We start from the raw sequence: 19,532 nt of genomic DNA, 5'->3' as shown, positions 1-19,532 counted from the left end.
TAAATCCGAACTGGTTCTCTGAAATAGACACGCCTCTCCTCACCCTCATCTCTACCACTCTTTCCCACACTTTCATAGTATGGCTTAGAAGCTTAATACCTCTATAGTTGTCACAGCTCTGGCTATCCCCTTTATTTTTGTAAAGCGGGATCATGATGCTCGATCTCCATTCTACGAGCATCGTTGCCGTTGTAAAGATGACATTAAATAATCTAGTCAGCCATTCCAAACCTACCGAGCCCGCACTCTTCCAAAATTCTCCAGGGATCTCGTCAGGTCCGGTCGCTCTTCCCCAGCGCATCCTACGAACAGCATCCTTAAGCTCATCGACCGTAATACTCCTACAACCCCCAAAATCGTGACTCATTCCTGTATGTTCCAAATTTCCCAACACAATTTCTCTGTCCCCTTTGTCATTCAAAAGTTTATGGAAGTATGACTGCCATCTTTGTTTGATAAGGGTCTCCTCTACCAATACTTTTCCGTCTTCGTCTTTAATGCACTTCACTTGATCCACATCGTGTGCCCTTCTCTCCCGGGCCCTGGCTAGCCTGAATAATTTTCTTTCCCCACCTTTCTCTTCCAGTTCAGCATAAAGACGTTCAAAAGCTGCCATTTTCGCCGTTGCAACCGCCAACTTCGCCTCCTTCCTCGCTATCTTATACAGTTCTCCATTCGTCCACTTCTCCACCTCATCCTTGCTCTCCATCAACTTAACATACGCCACCTTCTTTGCTTCCACTTTCCCTTGCACTTCTCCATTCCACCACCAGTCCCCTCGATGCCGACTACGACTACCTGTCGAGACTCCTAGCACTTCCTTTGCTACAACCCTAATAAAACTAGCTGTCCTTTCCCACATATCGTTCGCATCCCCACTACTATCCCAGGCCCCCATATCCTTCAATTTCTCTCCCATCTCAAGGGCACTAACCGTTGTCAAACTCCCCCATCTGATTCTAGGTCGTTCTTCCCCGACCCTCCTCGTCCTTGTCATCTTTATCCCTAAATCCATCACTAAGAGCTTATGTCGGGTTGTAAGGTTGTCGATCGGGATGACCTTACAGTCTTTGCACAAACCCTTATCATCCTTCCTGAGGAGTAAGAAATCTATCTTAGTTTTAGCTACTGAACTACGGAAGGTTACCAAGTGATCCTCCTTCTTTGGAAAACTCGAGTTGGCTATCACTAACCCGAAAGCTCTTGCGAAGTCCAATAGTGCGGTTCCTCCTCCATTTCTGTCCCCGAAGCCAAAGCCCCCATGCACATCATCATACCCTCCCGAAATAGATTTGATGTGCCCATTGAAATCCCCTCCCACGACAAGCTTCTCAGTAGGTGGTATGCCTCCCACTAACTCGTCCAACTCCTCCCAAAAGCGCCTCTTATACTCCTCGCATAAGCCCGCTTGCGGCGCATAAGCACTAATAACGTTCAACGTGATCCCTTCAACGACCATTTTAATCGACATCATCCTATCATTGACTCTCCTAACCTCCACCACCTGATCCCTTAAATCACTGTCTATTAAAATGCCTACCCCATTTCTATACTTCGATTTACCAGAAAACCAAAGCTTATACCCGTCTACTTCCTTAGCTTTAGAGCCGACCCATTTTATCTCCTGGACACAGGCTATATTAATCTTCCTCTTCTTTAGAATCTTAACTAGTTCTATGGATTTACCCGTTAACGTCCCAATGTTCCAAGAACCTATTCTCAGTCTAGACGCTCCTTTAACCCACTTACCTCTCCTTACCCTCGTCCCCGTCCATGAGCGAAAACATGACCCTAGTCTACCATCACTATCCAAAGCCACGAAAACACGCACGAACTAGTAAATTATTCACAAGTCTAAAGTTAGCAAGATGCAACGATAGGTGTATGATCAAAAAATATATGAAAATCGGAGGTACCAACTCCACTCGAAATGAACCTGGTTCACGCCGGAAAATACTGTTAACGCCGAAAACAATAAATCTAGGCCAGATCTGAGAGAGATGCACGATTTGTATCTCTGATTTGCGATGGTAGAATTTTTGGAGTAGATTTGGCAGCAGTGCGTGGATTTTTGTCTCCTTCTAGGTCACTGATTTTCAACCTCGCCGGAGTTGTACAGATCTGTACACCTGCAAAACAAAGAAAAAATAAACAGGAAAAGGGGAAAAGGGGAGTACAATCGTTGCTAATTTCCAAAGAAATTATATATAATAGTTTTCAGGCAAGTAATTTGAGCAATAGGAGCAGAGACGGTGATGAGGAAAGAGGCAGCGGCGGAGGTTATAACCGGAACTGAAGCAAAATCGGTGAATGTCCAAATGGGAGCCGAGACGGTGAATGTCCAAATGGGAGCAGAGATATGAAATAGATATTAAAAAAGAAGTGTTCTGATGATGATGTGGTTATTAACATAAATTGTGATAATAATCCTAGAGTGGAAACTGAGTTCTCCTCCTCCGTAACTAATAAGCAAATACAAGAAATCAAGAACAGTAACAATAAGTGGAGAAAGAGAACGGAAAATCAAGAACAATAATGGTAAGAAAAAATCAAGAACAATAACTGTAAGCAAAAAAAACAAGAACAATAGGCTACCACAACTAACTCAAACTGATCTAGAAGTAATATTAGAAGATGAATTGGTGCACACGAAATCAGTTAAGGAAAAAAAGAACCTGGAGCTGCAGACAGTGGCTGGAAAGATGCCAGCGTCAGCAGTGGCGGAGGTGTGAGATCTGGAAACCCTTTGCCGAGGAAAGATCGGAGAAAGATTTTGATCGGAAAACCGTGGATAAAAATAAACAGAAAATGCGCCTGATTAATGACATGTATGAGAGTGTTAAAACCAGGGTAAGGACAGTAGGAGGGGACTCAGAGCACTTTCCAGTTGTGATGGGGTTGCATCAAAGATCAGCTATTAGTCCATTTTTATTTGCCTTGGTGATGGATGGATTGATGCGACAAATTCAAGGTGAAGTGCTATGGTATATGCTTTTTGCGGACGACATATTCCTGATCGATGAGACTTGTAGCGAAGTTAACGTTAAGTTGTAGGATTGGAGACAAACCTTGGAGTCTAAAGGGTTTAAATTGAGTAGGACCAAGACAAAGTACTTAGAGTGCAAGTTCAGTGAGACACCTCAAGAGGTTGGCGCAGAAGTTAAGCTTGGGGACCAGGCCATCCAAAAGAAAAGTAGTGTCAAGTACCTTGGGTCTATTATGCAAGGCAGCGGAGAGATTGACGATGATGTTATACATCGTATTGGGGTAGGGTGGATGAAATAGAGGCTCGCTTCCGATATGCTATGTGATAAGAAAGTGCCACCACAACTTAAGGGCGAGTTCTACAAAGTGGTGGTTAGACTGGCTATGTTATATGGGGCAGAGTGTTGACCAGTTAAGGTCTCTCACATTCAAAAGATGAAAGTTACCGAGATGAGAATGTTGAGATGGATATGTGGGCATACTAGGAGCGACAGAATTAGAAATGAGGCTATTCGAGATAAGGTAGGAGTGGCCTCAGAAGAAGACAAGATGCGGAAAATGCGATTGAGATGGTTTGGGCATGTGAAGATGAGAGACACAGATGCCCTAGTGCGGATGTGTGACAGGTTGGCCATGGATGATTTCAGAAGAGGTAGAGGAGGCCAAAGATATATTGGGGAGAGGTGATTATACAAGACATAGCGCAGTTAAATCTTACCGAGGACATGAACTTAGATAGGAGGGTGTGGAGGATTTATATTAGAGTAGAAGGCTAGTACAAAGTCTTGTTATTCTTCGTTATTAGTAGGCGCATTAGCGCGCTATAATTTCTTGTGCTATGATTTCTATTATTATATACTACTCTCTGTACTTTGATTACTTTATTTTATCTATGACGTTTTTGTTATTTATTATTTGCTTTTACATAACACTTTGAACATCTTATACTTCTTAGCAGTATCTAACCTCTTTTTATGCTTTTATTGAGCCAAGGATCTCTCAAAAACATCTGTCCTATCGTAGTAGGAGTAAGGTCTGCGTACACTTTACCCTTCCTAGACCCCACGTTGTGAGATTTCACTGGGTTGTTGTTGTATTCCTATTTTTCTCAAATTATATTTTACATAAAAAAACATTTTTCTATCATAGTTAGATGTCATGTCACATTAAACTTTTGTTTAATAATACATTTATTAACTCTTTAAAAAAGGGAAAGCCTGGTGCACTAAGCCTCCCGCTATGCGCAGGGTCCGGGGAAGGGCCCGACCACAAGGGTCTATTGTACGCAGCCTTACCTTGCATTTCTGCCAGAGGATGTTTTCAAGGCTTGAACCCGTGACTTCCTGATCACATGGCAACAACTTTACCAGTTACTCCAACGCTTCCCTTCACATTTATTAACTCTTTAACCTAATCAAATTTTATATTCGATAAAAAATAATATAGAGAGGCTTGTTTAATTTTCTATGCTACTCTAGATTTAACAATTCATTTATTAACTAGTAAAATTTGATCAACTCGGCTGACACAGAAGAGAGAGAGAGAGAGAGAGAGAGCGCAATTCCTAAGCAAAGGGTGAGTGTCAAAAAAAAAAGATGTACAAGCTAGTCTATCAAAAGGAGAAAGCAAGGGAGAGAGATTTTAGGTTTCTTTAGGGTAGACTGAAAACCAAGCCAATCTCGAAATAAAAAAAAAGAAACTTGATACCTTATTGTTTGGACTTTCATTAAGGATAGAACTAGAATTGAAAAAGTTGCAATAGATGGATAACATCTTCATGGGATCGATGACTTCTTTAGGAAAAGTTTGGCCTCAATAAGATGAGGACTTTTTCAGAAGGATAAAGTCATGGTATTCCTAATGCTGATTCTCTTTTATGATGATATTCTATTGAATGGAGGCTACCTTCTTACTTGGCAAGATTGGGTAGACTTATAGTACAATTGGATTGATGGATGGTGCACTATCCTTTTTTCAATTATTTCTCAGTAAAATCAATGAGTACAACTTATTAAAAGAAAACTACAAAAACGATTTTAGAGCTAGTTGTCAACTCTGGAACTTATGTTCTCTCTTTTATACTGGAGTCATATCTTATCTAAATTCTTATTCCCACCCTTTCACTTGGCGTTGAAAGAGATTTGAGATTCCGTAAGTATCTCAGTGATTGCTTTTTAAGAAGGGCTTGGAAGAAGTTCTATCACTTCACTTTATTCTAGAGATTTGATCTCACCGGGCCGATGAAGGAGATGAAAGAGATGGGTGATCCGGAAACAACAAGAGAGGGCTTGTAGCCCCCCTCTCATTCTTCCCCATGCCTATTTGTTCACCCGAGATGCAAAACTCATTTTTTTCTATGAATAGATAGAGCCAAGTTACATTCCGAAAAATTATAAAGGTATATAGACTCTTTCCGCCCTTTTTTTATGTCTACTTGAGGACTTATGTTAATGTTTTGGCAAAAGAATGTTCGTCTTTTGTAATAAATAAATCCATGATACAAACTAATATATATTCTACCCATAAACTAACACGAAAAAGGAAAGACGATGCATAATAAAGGTGAAGACGATGGAAGCAAGATTGAGTTGCTATAGAATAGGGGCAATCTTAAGAAACTAGTCTAATTATTTCCTCGATAGAGCAAAACTAAATTTTGTAGGAAGAGAAGTTCACACACAAGCAAATACTCATGAATATAATGTAAAATAAAAAATTTGCTATAACATTGATTTTTTTTTCTATATTTAATTATTCATCGGCATCAATTAATGTTGTCTCTACGAGAAGTAAGTATAAAATATTTGAATGAATTAACAAATGAATTATTAAATCTTAAAATAACGTAGAAAAATTAGTAAATCTTTTTGTATTAATTTTTTATTGAATAGAAAAAATTGTTAGGTTAAAGGGTTAGTAAATATCTTATTAAGGATTTTTCTTTGATGTAACATGGTATCGAAATAGCAGAGAAATCAATTTTTTATTATATCAAGTATATTTCAAGAAAAATAAGGATAGTTAGATTGATATTATAATCTTAAGAAGTAAAAGTGATATTAGAAGATAAATTCTCAAAGATTGAGGAATTTACTCTATGGTCGTATAAATAATTAAAGTGACCTTTGTCAAAAATTACCTAACATAATCTACCAACACCGCTGTATCTGACGTGGCTTCACATTATTGGTGGATTCTGAGCTGTCACGAAACCTAGCAGTAACCAAATCATTACCCTTCTTTTTCAGGTATATAAATGGTGATAAAGACATTAGCAACCCCTTTTGAGTGAACTTTCTGCTTAAAACCTTTTTTCTTTCTGCAAAATTTTCTATAAACACAATCGTTAACCTTCATTAATCGTTTTACATATTTATCGCCGGCAGTGACCGGAAGTTGCAGCCGCCGGCGCAGTAAGTGGAAGGACTTGTAAGCTAGCTTTTGAAGATGAAGATTTTTGTGAAGACTTTGAAAGGCACGCACTTCGAGATCGAAGTGAAACCCGAAGACACAGTAATTTTCGATCTCTCCATATCTTTTTGTATTGTATGATATACATGCTTTCATGTGTTTATGTTTGTGAATTGTGTTCAATTATCAAATTGAGTTGTTGTAGCGGCGATTGGACTCTGATTAGGGTTTCCTCGCGGCTGATGCAGATTAGGACTTTAAGTCATCGATTACTTAAAAAAAGTAACTGACTGCTCCTCTGGAGTAATGAATGTGGAATTGTAACAAAAAAAGTAACTTTATATATAGTTCTAGTCCGAGAGTTACTATGACTCTCTTAAGGTATTCAATTATCAAACTGAGTTGTTGTAGCAGCGATTGGACTCTGATTAGGGTTTCCTAGCAGCTGATGCAGCTTCAGGGTTTTAAGTCATCGACTAGTAAAACAAAAGAGTAACTGACTGCTCCTCTGGAGTAATGAATGTGGAATTGTAACAAAAAGGGTAACTTTATATATTGTTCTAGTCAAAGTTAGTGGCGACTTTGTTTGCGAATTTTAGGTTCTAATGATGCATGGTTTGGGAGGGGGTTGTTTCAAGTATTATTGATTTGTTTGATTCGAGAATTGATGGTATTGAATGCTGCTGAGTAATTTTATGAGAATTCTTCTGAGTAGAATTGGATTTGGATTCGGGTTAGTGATTATTTACTATTGAGAAGATTCTATAGTGAATTATCTGCATTGAAACCTTGGTTGCAAAGAATGCTTCAAATTATTATTTCTACGTCTTCCCGTTTATCCCAGCCTTAGTGGACCAGATACCTGGTACTTGTTGCTGGTGGGAGGTGGCAGGTATCCACTATGGTTATCAAATAAATAAATTTGTTTCCACATAAGTTAAACTGGTGGAAGCTTTGTTGCAAATTCATTTACTTTATATGGAAATAAATTCTTTTTTTTCTTGGGAGTGATTTCATTTGAGTTTGGAATTGGGAGTGATTTTAATTGTTATGCTTAATGTTAGCGGAGCCATTGGTTGTGTTAGTGGAGTTTCTCTATTTCTGAGAATATAGTATTGTCCAATTCTTGTTCAGTTCAAAGCTAGCTTGTAGGGTTGAATTAGGGCCATTGTTCCTTTTTAAAGCACTTAATATTGCCCACTACCCTTGTATGGCCCTTATGAGTGCAATTCTTCTTGACCCGGGTGTTCTTGAATCTACAACTACTCATTCAACTTTTCAAGAGGTAGATGACAAGAGAATTAAAATTACATTGTATGAGATGGTAAAACCTCCTGCATGCAGTGAATTAGAAGAAACAGCTTTGTTTATTCTTTTCTGTTGGCTTTTTGTTGATACTGCTTTTTAATTATTATTTTTCCCCTTTGGTGTCTTTGTGGTTCCCGTTCCTTTCTTTTAATGCAAAGAATAGTGTGCAGACAGGGTTGAAGAGCTTGTGCAGCAGTTACAGTTACTTCAACCCTGTCTTCCTTAGTTGAAGTCCTTTTGTGTACATTCACATGTACAAACCCTTGTTTAAAGATAGAGTAAATTTAGCAATAAAAACGAAACCAGAACAGCATCCCAATCATTGATCTCATCATTTTACTTTTAGATAAAGCCCTGATCTTAATCATGTTTGCAAGTTCTTTGTCAATGCTTTCTCTCTCTTTTTCCTCTGTTGCACAAACTGATGTGCTCCATATATTAAATATTCAGGTTGCTGATGTGAAGAAAAGCATAGAAACAGCTCAAGGTCAAGATGTCTACCCCGCTGCACAACAGATGCTTATCCACCAGGGTAAAGTTCTCAAGGACACTACAACATTGGAGGAAAACAAAGTTGCTGAAAATAGCTTTGTCGTTGTAATGCTTTCCAAGGTACCTATTCTTTGCAGTAATTTAAGCATGTGCTCTTCAAAGAGTTTGTCTATTAAATATCTGTTCTTCCCAGATGATTTTATGGGTACTTCATGCTTCCCTGAGCTGTGTGAATGCATATTTTTCTGTTTCTTTTGGCTGATAATGGTTTCTCTCCAATTTTTGCCCCCCATCCCCCATCCCCCCATGACCATTGTAGAATAAGGTTTCAACAAGTGGAACCTCAGCTACACAGTCAGCACCTTCAAATTCGGTGAGAGCTTATTTACTTGCTGACTTATTTAATGCATTTTCTTCCACTGCTGCACTTGACTGTATCTGTTTCTAGTGAGACGTTTGAGATTGTTTTCAACTTCCTTTAAATACTATATATATACATCTGTTGTGATAATTACCTTCCTTTAATATTTTATGTTGTCCTGTTGCAAAACATGTGATGAATGATGATTGTTTTACAGCCTACACCTGTAATTGTATACGTGGAGGCAAATGTTTGGTTTATGGGTTTTGTAGCTGAACCATGCAGTGAAAGAGAGTGATTTCGATGACTTGTGAAATGATTATATTACCTGTGCTATTCTGGGATACTTGAAGTCTAACATCTTATGCTGTGAAACATTTGAAGATGATTGTAAGAATTTATAATGGTTATTTAGGAGCTGATGACATCTGTTTGATGTTGTCCTGTTGCAAAAAACATGTGATGAACGATGATTGTTTTTGTAACCTACACCTGTACTTGTATATTTGGAGACACATGTTTGGTTTATGAGTTTGTAGCTGAATTATGCGCTGAAAGAGTTATTTTTTGCTGAGGCTTGTGTAATGATTATATTACCTGTGCTATTCTGGGGTACTTGAAGTCTAACATCCTGTGCTTTGAGCCAATTGAAGATGGTTGTATGAATTTGTAATGATTATTTGGGATCTGATGATATCTGTTTGACTAGGCCCAACCTGCAACATCCACAGGCCAACCTACACAGACAGTAGCACCTCAAGCAACTGCTGCAAATGCGGCACCGTGAGTTTCTGTTCCCCACAACATTTTACTGTTGGTCGGAAGATACTTGGAATCAATCTTTATGTCTGTGGTTTAGTTAGCTTATGCTTATCTGTTTTTTTAGTGCACAATCTGCTCCTGCTCCTGCTCCTGCTCCCGCTCCCGCTCCCGCTCCCTCTCCTGCACCAGCTGCTGCTAAGTGAGTACATATAGGATATCTTGCTAGAAAATTACTTTTTGGTGATGCTATGTGATTAGTTAGGTCATGTTTTATATTTCTTTCTTTGTCAAACAGTCCCTTGACAGATGTGTATGGCCAAGCGGCATCAAATCTTGTTGCTGGAAGTACCTTAGAAACTACAGTTCAACAGATTCTTGATATGGGTGGTGGAAGTTGGGATCGGGATACAGTTGTGCGTGCCCTACGTGCTGCATATAACAATCCAGAGAGAGCTATTGAATACTTGTACTCTGTGAGTTTACAGTTGATTGAATTGTTCTTTACTTTGTGCATCTAATGCGTTGCAATGCCCTTCTATGGTAGCATTCCTGAAGCTTCATACTCTCTTGTAGTTACTTTGCCTTAGCGCAGAAAGTAGGAAAATGTTCACCTTCTGTTGGCAGTTAGTGCTGTGTGTTATGCGAGATTCTAGTATTTTCTTGTCTTCTAATGTCATATCTTTTTATTGACTTTAAAGTACACCTAATATTATTCAGGGTATTCCTGAGCAAGCAGAAATCCCACCTGCTGCTCCTGCCAGCGGACAGGCAGTAAATCCTCCAGTTCAGGCTTCACAGCCAGCAGTTCCGTCTGGTGGGCCAAATGCTAATCCTTTGGATCTCTTTCCTCAGGTGGTGAAATCCTCCAGAAAATTTAAGTTTGTGCTCGCACTTGTTAGTCAAAATGTTAAAAATTATCTCATATTTAACATCACAGGGCCTTCCAAATGTGGGTTCAAATGTTGGAGCTGGAAATTTGGATTTCTTAAGCAATAGTCCACAGGTGCACATCCTGCCTTTGTAAAATTGGTAATTAAATTTGTAAGCATAATTTTATAGCTTTTTCCCCCCTCAACAGTTTCAAGCCCTTCGAGCAATGGTGCAAGCAAACCCGCAGATATTGCAGGTATCACTCACACAAAAACGTGGCTTTTAATTTTGTTTGCTCAAAGCTTTTACAAATGTGTTCTGGAACCTGGAACAGTGACTTCTTTTTTTCACTATGCAGCCTATGCTCCAGGAGTTGGGTAAGCAAAATCCTCAATTGATGCGGATGATTCAAGAACATCAAGATGACTTTTTGCGCCTCATCAATGAACCCGTTGAGGGGGAAGGGTGAGAACATCTTGTTTTGCATTAGGGAGCTAGATGCGTATGGGGCACATTAACTTTAGCTTCTTGCTGTCCAAAATATTCTTTCTTTGACATCTCCACGTCTGTATTTGTATATGGTGCTATCAGGAATGTGCCTGGGCAGGCGGCAGGGGCTATACCACAAGCTGTGACTGTCACACCCGAGGAGCGTGAGGCTATTGAGCGAGTAAGTTCTTTATTTATCATTTAGCTTGGATCACATGGTTACAGGTTCAGTTAGAATTAGTACATTTCATAACAGTTTTGCTGTAAGAGTGGAATGTCACTGGGGAATTTCAGTGTGATTGCTGGTGCCTTTTCATGTTGTTGGAATTATACTCTTCTTTTACGTAATACAAATCCATAGCATCTATGAATTGAGTTTCCAATGATTCATAAAATCATTATGAGGAAGGACAAGCCTACGCCTTGTTCCTACTTCCTTTTACACGACACTGGTAGGATTTGCAAATTTTTACTTGATAGCTGAAGTGCTAATGTGTTGAAATATCCTAGCTTGGAGAATTTCTTTTACATACGGATCCTTCATATTTAGGAATGCCATATTCAACAACTATGTCACTGTGTTTAGGCTTCAAAGGTGCTTAAACTGTATGGACAAAAGTGGCCACCAGTATTATGCTACCAGTACATTTCTAAATGCTGTGTTCAGTAACCACCTAATGTATAATATTCCACAACAAATGCATTTACAGATTCTTAATGCAAAGAGCACTAATGAATCCATGAGATTTCACCACTTCCTCTACATTCTGCCTTTCTCCAAAAATACACCTGGCACAAACAGTTAAACTTGATTCTGCTTTTTTTCTCCCCAAAACACCTAATATTCCTATCTTTACATAGTGTCCGCCAAATGCAAGAAGGTGTAGTTTGCCATATTATTCTTTTCTCCCCTTTTATTCATTAGTTCCTGTCTTAAATCTGACTTTTCCCAAAAACCATAGCTCTTTTATATGATTCCGAACCCCATGGCCATGTGAATGAGTTACTAAGTTGGTACACCATTCAATATTTGTACCCTACTGATATGGAATTATCTTTTTCAGTCTCTTCTTCCTCATATCAAGATCCAAATGGTAAATTTGTGTGGAAAACATTAGGCGACACTTGTCAGCATGTGCTCTTTTGTTTTTTAAATTATGGTGGTGGTCTGGCCAGTTCGTGTGTACCTCAATTATTCGACCACCAATCAAATTGGATAATTCTGCCCAGCAAGACTTAGGCAAATGTGAAAAAATCATTTTTCGTCTTGAAGCAAACTATGATGGATGTTACTCGGTTTTCCATATTTTACGTTTTCAGTTGTGATATATATATTTCTCTGAGCTTTAGCAGACATGAAATATTATTCTGATGTGATAATGTCCATTTCTGCTTTGTTGGTGTTGATCTCAACAGCTTGAAGCTATGGGTTTCGATCGAGCTTTGGTATTGCAAGTATTTTTTGCATGCAACAAAAACGAGGAGATGGCTGCAAACTATCTGTTAGATCACATGCATGAGTTTGATGAATGACATGGATGAAACAGAGTGCACTTTGACCTCTTAGAATTTTCATTATACTTGTTTTTGTTTTTCTATCTTCTAAATCCGGGTGACATACTTTCTATCTTGCCATGTGGAGTAATTCAATGCCCTCATTCAGAGTCTTGGATCTAAAACTATTTCTTTAATGGATATGTTATATATTTAAGGACCAGCAAGCTTTCATCTTGTTCAAGTGCCATTAAGTTGTAACATATTTGGGGCTTTATCCTGCGAAGTCTGTTATGTGCATCGATTTCAATATGGTTGCCATTCTTATTGTTTGTTGCGTGTGTTTTTGTTCAATCTACAGTTTTTCTTTGTGTGTGAACTTTGGTATCTACTTAGCTGTTTTTATTTTTTCCTTCTCTTTGTTGTGTTTGAAATTGTTTTTTGATTTGTTCTAATGGAGTCGACCTAGCTTTGAGTCAAAGATTTCAAAGGAATACTTCCCTTTCCGGGCATCAATAGGGCTTTGTTTTGGCTCTCCCCGACTCTATTTGTTCTAATAGAGTTGATCTAGCTGTTTGTGTCAAAGGTTTCAAAGGAATACTCCCCTCCCCCAGCATCAATAGGGCTTTGTTCTGGCTCTCCCTTATCTTATTATTTCCAAAGGTCTTGTGCATCCACGACTTGGAAAGGTTATTGCACTTTCTTCCTGTATCTTTGCTTCCTTAGTTTAACATTAGAACAATCATCGTACCAATAGGCATAAATGTCCAAATTACGTTTTAGATATTCTAGAGCGAAGGATCCAACTAAATCTGTGTAAAAGCAAGACTACAGTAGTCAATAAATATTAAATTTTAGCAGTTCAATGGATTTAACGTAGAATTAAGTGGCAAAAACATAAAACATGAATTCGACAGACTTAAATTATGGATCTGAGCTTTCAAAGATACACATCTGATCAGCCTCCTAAGATCGTATCTTTCACAACTGGTTGTTCATCTAATATATTCATTAGCATCTGCTTGGCATTGCAGCCTGCAATGGTTAGACATTAAACAGCCAAGGCCTTATTTACAAATCTACTCCCACACCTACCAAGCTTAGCATATTTATCAAAAGAAATACGATGACCTTTGATAAGATATTCCCTTCATTCTTCCTCTATGTTGTTTATAGAATGACATCAACCTTAATAGTGCATATTAATAGGAAATTATTTTATTTTATTTTTTGTTCTTAAAGATAATTTATTAAATAGAAGTGAAGAGTTACCTATTACAACAAAGAAACATCCGAGTAGTTACTGAACCAAAAGAGTCCCATAAGCTCCAAGACAGAATGAAAGGGGTAGGGAGTTTCAAAGATCATTGATGTTATTTTCCATCATTGGATGGTGATGTTTTCCAAATATTGCAAGTTTTATCCAATGACGTGGAAAATATTGATATAACTCCTTCATGCCAATTTTGGCAAATCGAAACGGAGCTAGAATTTAAGTTGGGATTTAAATTTTAGGATAATGATATTAGGTGTTAGTAATTTGATTTTAAATCTTAACTTTTATACATAATTAGTGAATTTTTTAACTAGAAATATAGGATTTAAGCTAAAACAATTGGACTCAATGAACTCGTACGTTGGCTTCTAGCATATCGGCTAGCATTGTCTAACTACGAACAACAAAATCTAACAAGTTCACTTTTTTCACGATCATGGAAATGGAATTTCACTAAATTTGACTTATTTTCTGCACCATTGAGGAAATAATATGTTTTGAGCAAAAGAGCAAACCCAGGTACAAATCAACCTGTCAGTCCTCAAATAACCTTTTCTTTTGTCAATGCGATGTGGATCGAAAAATTACATTATATTTATATATATATATATATATATATATATATATATATATATATATATATATATATATATATATATATATGTGTGTGTTGACTTCATGAAACCTTAGTATAATGGTTTGCTGAAGATGCAGTGCACTTGACTTATTTGTTTTCTTGTCTTTGACTCCAATAGTTGACTAGGCTATAACTAAATTTATCCTTTGTCTCAAGATGTTTCATGAGATATTCAATTTGAGAGTACCTTCTCATTGGGGCATGCTGGCAACCTTGCGACTGAGAACTATCTGGTGCGGGAGTAATCGATCGAGTTGAATGCTTGGTTGAGTACTGTGGCGAAGCCACCTTGTGGTTAAGGAGTTCATCCAAACCTCCTTCGATAGAAAATTATACTATTTATACATGGTTAAAATAATTTTTTATGTATATCTAGTAGATGTTGAACCCCCTTCGATTAGTTCGTATGTCTATTTCTTCAGATTTTGAATTCAATCCCCTTAGTCAATATCTTGGTTCCGCCACTGATTGAGTATGCTTACGCGCCTAGTAAAACATGCATCTGTATACCTATGTATTTTGTATGCTTATTAGTGTTGTTAAGGGGTGATCGAAGGTTAGGCGTACACATGTGCTCATCCCCACCATTGATCTAAAAACTTTATATTTTTAGCAATTTTGATTGTCAAGTCGAGATATGAGTGTATTGGAACTCCAGACTCTCTGTGTTGTGATGAGTTCTACTATGTGAAAGTTGATATTCCAAAAGACCTAGTGATTTTCTTTAAATTAGCCTACGAGTGAAACAAGTTGCCTAATGTGTTCCAACGAAGTAAAAACAGTACGTAAAGAACACACTATTTTTACGTGAAAACACTCGGCCCATAAATGTGTAAAAATCACAACCTGTATCTCTACAAGATTTACTCCCAACTTCACTAAACCACAATAAGCCTTTCAACAAAAGATTACAAACATATGTAACATAAGGCATTATAACCTCTAATTCCTAACAACAACACAAACCTCCCAAGGTATGTGTTTCCAAGTCTTCCAGTTTCTCCAACTTGAAGAAACACTCTTAATTTAGTTTATACCTCACTAAAACTAAGGATACATCAAAATTCAAACACTAAGAAAAACTCTCCTAGAACAAAAACTTTGTAATATGACCTGGTTCTTCAATGTGTTCCTTTAGTCCGCTGGTAGCACTTTGCAAAGTCAATTTTCCAATTGCCTTTTTTGCTCTGTAAGTGCACAAGTATTCTGGACGACTTCACCTCTATTTAAGCACAACTCTTCATAGAGTTATTCTTCACTTCAAACTCCACATTGACTCAAACTTTCTTGACTTAGAGTTCTACTTCAAGTGAGACTCTTTCAATTCAAACTCCTTGCCTCTTTAGACTCCTTCAAATCAAACTCCTTGATTCCTTAGACTCCTTCTTCAATTCAACATTTGTTTGTTTCCTTGAGTTTTATTACAAAATTAACATTATTCCTTCCCCGGACCCTGCACATAGCGGGAGCTTTAGTGCACCGGTTTGCCCTAACATTATCCATTCCTTGATTTATGCACTCTTGTCTTTATTCATTCTAAAAGCTTTCCCCTTATCCAACTGCTTGTGATGGTGTACCTTTGGGTCATGATGACTGACGTATTTCATCTTTCTTTTTCAATCATCAAAACTGCATAAGTCCCAGCAAAAGCGATGAACTATTTGTCATGGCTAGGCTAAACTATAATGATATGTTACTAGAATTCATCTCTCCCTTCACTATGAAAGTCTTCTTCATATTCTAAGAGAAAAAGAAGATGGAAACAAAGCTTGATTATCTAATGGAAGGAAAGGAATAAGTGAAACTTTGCATAAAGTTAAGATTGCTAGGGGTTAATAGAAATGAATTGCTTATCATAAATAGTACGATTCCATTTTATTTGTCTACTTCTTCCCCCCCCCCCCATCCCACGCCCCCTCTCCCCAAAAAATAAAAAGAATCTTGTTGAAAATTTGTTTGGTTGTTGACCATGACAAAAAGAAATAGGAGTCTTTGGACATTACTTGGGCTAAGTCAAACTTAAGACAAGTATTGTACACCTATTTAGTGATTTATAAATACCGTCGTTGGCCACTACAATGACTATAATAAATCCCTTCTCATTGTACCGAAATAAAATTTCGATTTAAATAACTATATATATGTGTGTGTATCATTCAAGACAAGTGAATGATGTCCATTCTATACTTTCTGGGTGCATTTTAACTTTTCAATATCCTGATTTACAATCGAATTTAGTAAATAGCTTTTTACCTTGTATTCAATTAATTAATTCATTTTTATCCAGTAATTTATATGCATCTTCTGTTTATTTTTATTTTTTTTACTCCAAGTAAACGATGTAGTTGAGGTAATGGAAAATAAAGAAACAAAATTAATAAAACTAATAAAAATAAATCCAAAAGAATATGCAGGACTAGAATGAAATTTAGACAAATTAAGTAAACCAAAAATGTTTGTACCAGAAGCCCATTTAATGTATACTAGTTAAAAAGAAGAAACATCAATTAGATTCACCGACTATACCTATACAAGTCAAAAAGAATTAGATGATAATGAGAAAGAAAGCACTATAGAAACAGAGCAAGAATTCTTGAATATAGAAATAATATAAGAAGGTATGAAGTAAATAAAGTCATAGAAGAGGCAAAAAGATTATATGACGAAAATAATTATATAGTCTTTATATGTAAAGGATGTAAAGAAGGTAATATGAATATATCAGAAGCTATAAAACATTTTAAAATATGTAAAGATAGAAATGATAACCTAGCGTATATGATAGAATATTCGGAATCTCTATATACAACTTCTGATAATGAAGAAGACATAGTATCTATAACAACTTATAAAGAATTAATGGAAGCAACTAGCTCTACTAGTGCTAGTCCTTTTCAAAAGACTGCTCCTGCACAGACGGTTGATTATAGCACAGAAAATGTACCACGAAGAAGAGTATATAGAACGAATCCAGATACAGAAATAAAAGAAAATATAAAACCAACAGGCCGAAGGATACCAATAGAAGAACCCATTAGATTACAAGAGGGAGGAAATAAAGGAAAAATATTAAATATAACGGCCCATGATCCACAAATGTGGAATACGGTTATTGATTTATGGAAAGGAATAGTAGTAGCAGACTTTATAAAAGCTTATAGTGAAACAGACACAGAAACAATGTATAAATACTTAAAAACTTTTCTAGGAGAATCTGCTAAGGCGGTATGGGAAGCATTTAAACAGAACTTCCCTCAAGAATTTCAGGTATTAATAAGCTTAGGGCCAAACCCTTATAATTTTACAAGCAAAATACATAATTTACTCACAATAGAAGACCCGAATGGTGGTTTAGTAGCATTACAAAGAAACGCTTCAATCAAGTTAGAACAACTAAGTATTTTAAATTGGGTACCTATAAAGAACTTTCTAAAGGACTATTTCTACTATTGTACCATTAGTGGAAATATTTTTGATGAAGAATTAGGAAAGAAATTGTTTAATAAATTACCATGAGCATTAAGAAGAGAAATAGAAGATAGATGATATAAAAGATAAGGGGTAGTTCAGAATTCCACAGCTTTATGGTTTATTGGATAAAAAATACAACATGTAATGGAAGTGTTACAAGAAAAATATACAAATACAAAAATAATTAAAACAAAATGAAATGAATTTCTGTAAAATCATGATATATACAACATAAAGTTATGATAAAGAACAACGTAAACCAAAGAGATATAAAAGGCGATCTAATTATAACCAGAGATCATATACTCGTAAAAAATACTTCTTACAAAAATCCTCAGCTAAGAAACCATATCTAAATAAAGATAGACATGTTAAAAAATATAGAAATGATAGAAATTATAAGAATAAATTAGAATGCTATACTTGTGGAAGTATAGAACACTTAGCAAACATATGTCCAAAAAAAATAACAGTAGAACTAGAAATTCTCAATTGATAGAAGATTTTCAAGAAAATTTATTAATGTAGACAAATATATGTCTGATACTAAAAGTATATATTCCATTATGAGTGTAGAAGTAGAAGAGAGAAACCAATCAAATTCGTCTGATTCTGAAAAAGATGAGTTAATAAATGAAATAGAATTAAAAATAAATGAGCTAAACTTGGATAATTTACAAATAAATAGTATGATGAATATTACCCAAGAATGTAACCATGACTTTGAACGACAAAAAAGAATAGATAGTAATCAATGTAGTATATGTAAACGGTATCCTAGTAAAATAAATAGGGCTAAATGTCAAAAATGTTATATGAAAGCTTGTATTAGTTGTATAGAAGATAAACTACAAATAAATGTGAATAAAAAATAAGAAAATACACAAACAGGTAATCAAACTACTAATCTAAGATTACTAACTTTAGAAACAAGGATAAACGAACTAGAACAAAGATTAACTTTATTAGAAAAGGGAAAAGACAAGATAGAAATAGACAGTATATCCACACAAAGAACCATACATTTAGAACAATTAGAAACGGAACTTATGAATATCGAAGAAAATAACACAAGCTTGATATGTAATAAAAAGGCAGCCCGGTGCACTAAAGCTCCCGCTATGCGCAGGGTCCGGGGAAGGGCCCGACCACAAGGGTCTATTGTACGCAGTCTTACCTTGCATTTCTGCCAGATGCTGTTTCCAAGGCTTGAACCCGTGACCTCCTGGTCACATGGCAGCAACTTAACCACTTATTCCAAGGCTCCCCTTCAAGCTTGATATGTAATGAAGATAAAAAAATTGAAACGATAAAAGTACTAGCTCAAATAAGAATAAAGGATATAGAAATAGAAACGTTGGCTTTAGTAGATACAGGATGCACATGCTGCCTTATAAACAAGATAATAGTACCACAAAATTTATTAAAAGTTTTAAACAAACCAATATCGGCAATACAAATGGATGGAACTTATAATACTTATGATCATTACATAGAGAATGCACAAGTAAGTTTTATAAATACATTTAATGAGTTCTACAAACCAACATACAATATGTATAAAATGTTAGTAAGAGATTTAGATATAAAAACTGATTTAGTAATAGGACTACAATTTCTTCTACAAAACAATGAAAGCTGCTTATTTTCTAGAAATGGGATAATGTTATTTAAGAAAATAACTTATACTCCAGGACAAACAATTTCAGACGAAAGGAAGATCTCAGATAAGAAACATAGAAACTCCACTATCAGCCAAAGGCTCGCAACCATGTTGTGACGACTGCGGCAACAACGATAAATATTCTTTGAAAAACCTGTATGAAGAAAAAGAAAGCCTAAGAGACTTAGAAAAAAAGGTTTATCCAAAAAAATTAGCATACCTAGAAGACATAAAGAAAGATTATACATTAATAAATATTGAAACAAAATTTTATAATTTCCAAACAGGAATAAATAAAATAGATATGATAAGA

The 19,532-nt window shown here is 36.3% G+C and overlaps 2 protein-coding genes across 3 annotated transcripts; one reads left to right on the top strand and one right to left on the bottom strand.

The window, feature by feature from the left end:
• Nucleotides 1–1,588: 1,588 nt before the first annotated feature.
• LOC129872543 (uncharacterized) lies at nucleotides 1,589–6,257 on the bottom strand. The gene is made up of 3 exons (XM_055947501.1): nucleotides 6,168–6,257; nucleotides 2,676–2,814; nucleotides 1,589–2,129 (listed from the first exon to the last, which is right to left on the bottom strand). Exons 1-3 carry the CDS (start codon nucleotides 6,255–6,257, stop codon nucleotides 1,981–1,983), a joined length of 378 nt encoding a protein of 125 aa, XP_055803476.1. The 3' UTR covers nucleotides 1,589–1,980.
• A 12-nt stretch (nucleotides 6,258–6,269) lies between these two features.
• LOC129872884 (ubiquitin receptor RAD23c-like) lies at nucleotides 6,270–12,409 on the top strand. 2 transcript variants are annotated; one of them, XM_055947830.1, is made up of 12 exons: nucleotides 6,270–6,498; nucleotides 8,155–8,316; nucleotides 8,516–8,569; nucleotides 9,267–9,340; nucleotides 9,444–9,518; nucleotides 9,615–9,792; nucleotides 10,037–10,171; nucleotides 10,257–10,322; nucleotides 10,398–10,445; nucleotides 10,548–10,654; nucleotides 10,781–10,859; nucleotides 12,095–12,409. In XM_055947830.1, the coding sequence occupies exons 1-12, from the start codon at nucleotides 6,433–6,435 to the stop codon at nucleotides 12,209–12,211; spliced, it is 1,161 nt and encodes a 386-aa protein (XP_055803805.1). In that variant the 5' UTR covers nucleotides 6,270–6,432; the 3' UTR covers nucleotides 12,212–12,409. The 2 variants fall into 2 exon arrangements, with proteins under 2 accessions (XP_055803805.1, XP_055803806.1); XM_055947831.1 differs by lacking the exon at nucleotides 8,516–8,569.
• The last annotated feature ends 7,123 nt before the right edge of the window (nucleotides 12,410–19,532 follow it).

Source organism: Solanum dulcamara, chromosome 11 (assembly GCF_947179165.1).
Source record: "Solanum dulcamara chromosome 11, daSolDulc1.2, whole genome shotgun sequence".
Taxonomy (NCBI): Eukaryota; Viridiplantae; Streptophyta; class Magnoliopsida; order Solanales; family Solanaceae; genus Solanum; species Solanum dulcamara.
Note: the sequence above shows the minus strand (reverse complement) of the source record. Positions and strands in the feature narration are given on the sequence as shown.

Bases quoted from the DNA above. Each gene is read 5' to 3' on its own strand.
- LOC129872543 (XM_055947501.1), bottom strand. From the start codon at position 6,257: ATGTCTTTATCACCATTTATATACCTGAAAAAGAAGGGTAATGATTTG. The intron at 2,815-6,167 runs GTGAAGCCACGT...GTCATTAATCAG, and splicing joins GCTCAGAATCCACCAATAAT to GCGCATTTTCTGTTTATTTT. The intron at 2,130-2,675 runs GTTCTTTTTTTC...TTTGTTTTGCAG, and splicing joins GCCACTGTCTGCAGCTCCAG to GTGTACAGATCTGTACAACT.
- LOC129872884 (XM_055947830.1), top strand. From the start codon at position 6,433: ATGAAGATTTTTGTGAAGACTTTGAAAGGCACGCACTTCGAGATCGAA. The intron at 9,341-9,443 runs GTGAGTTTCTGT...CTGTTTTTTTAG, and splicing joins ACTGCTGCAAATGCGGCACC to TGCACAATCTGCTCCTGCTC. The intron at 10,860-12,094 runs GTAAGTTCTTTA...TGATCTCAACAG, and splicing joins AGCGTGAGGCTATTGAGCGA to CTTGAAGCTATGGGTTTCGA.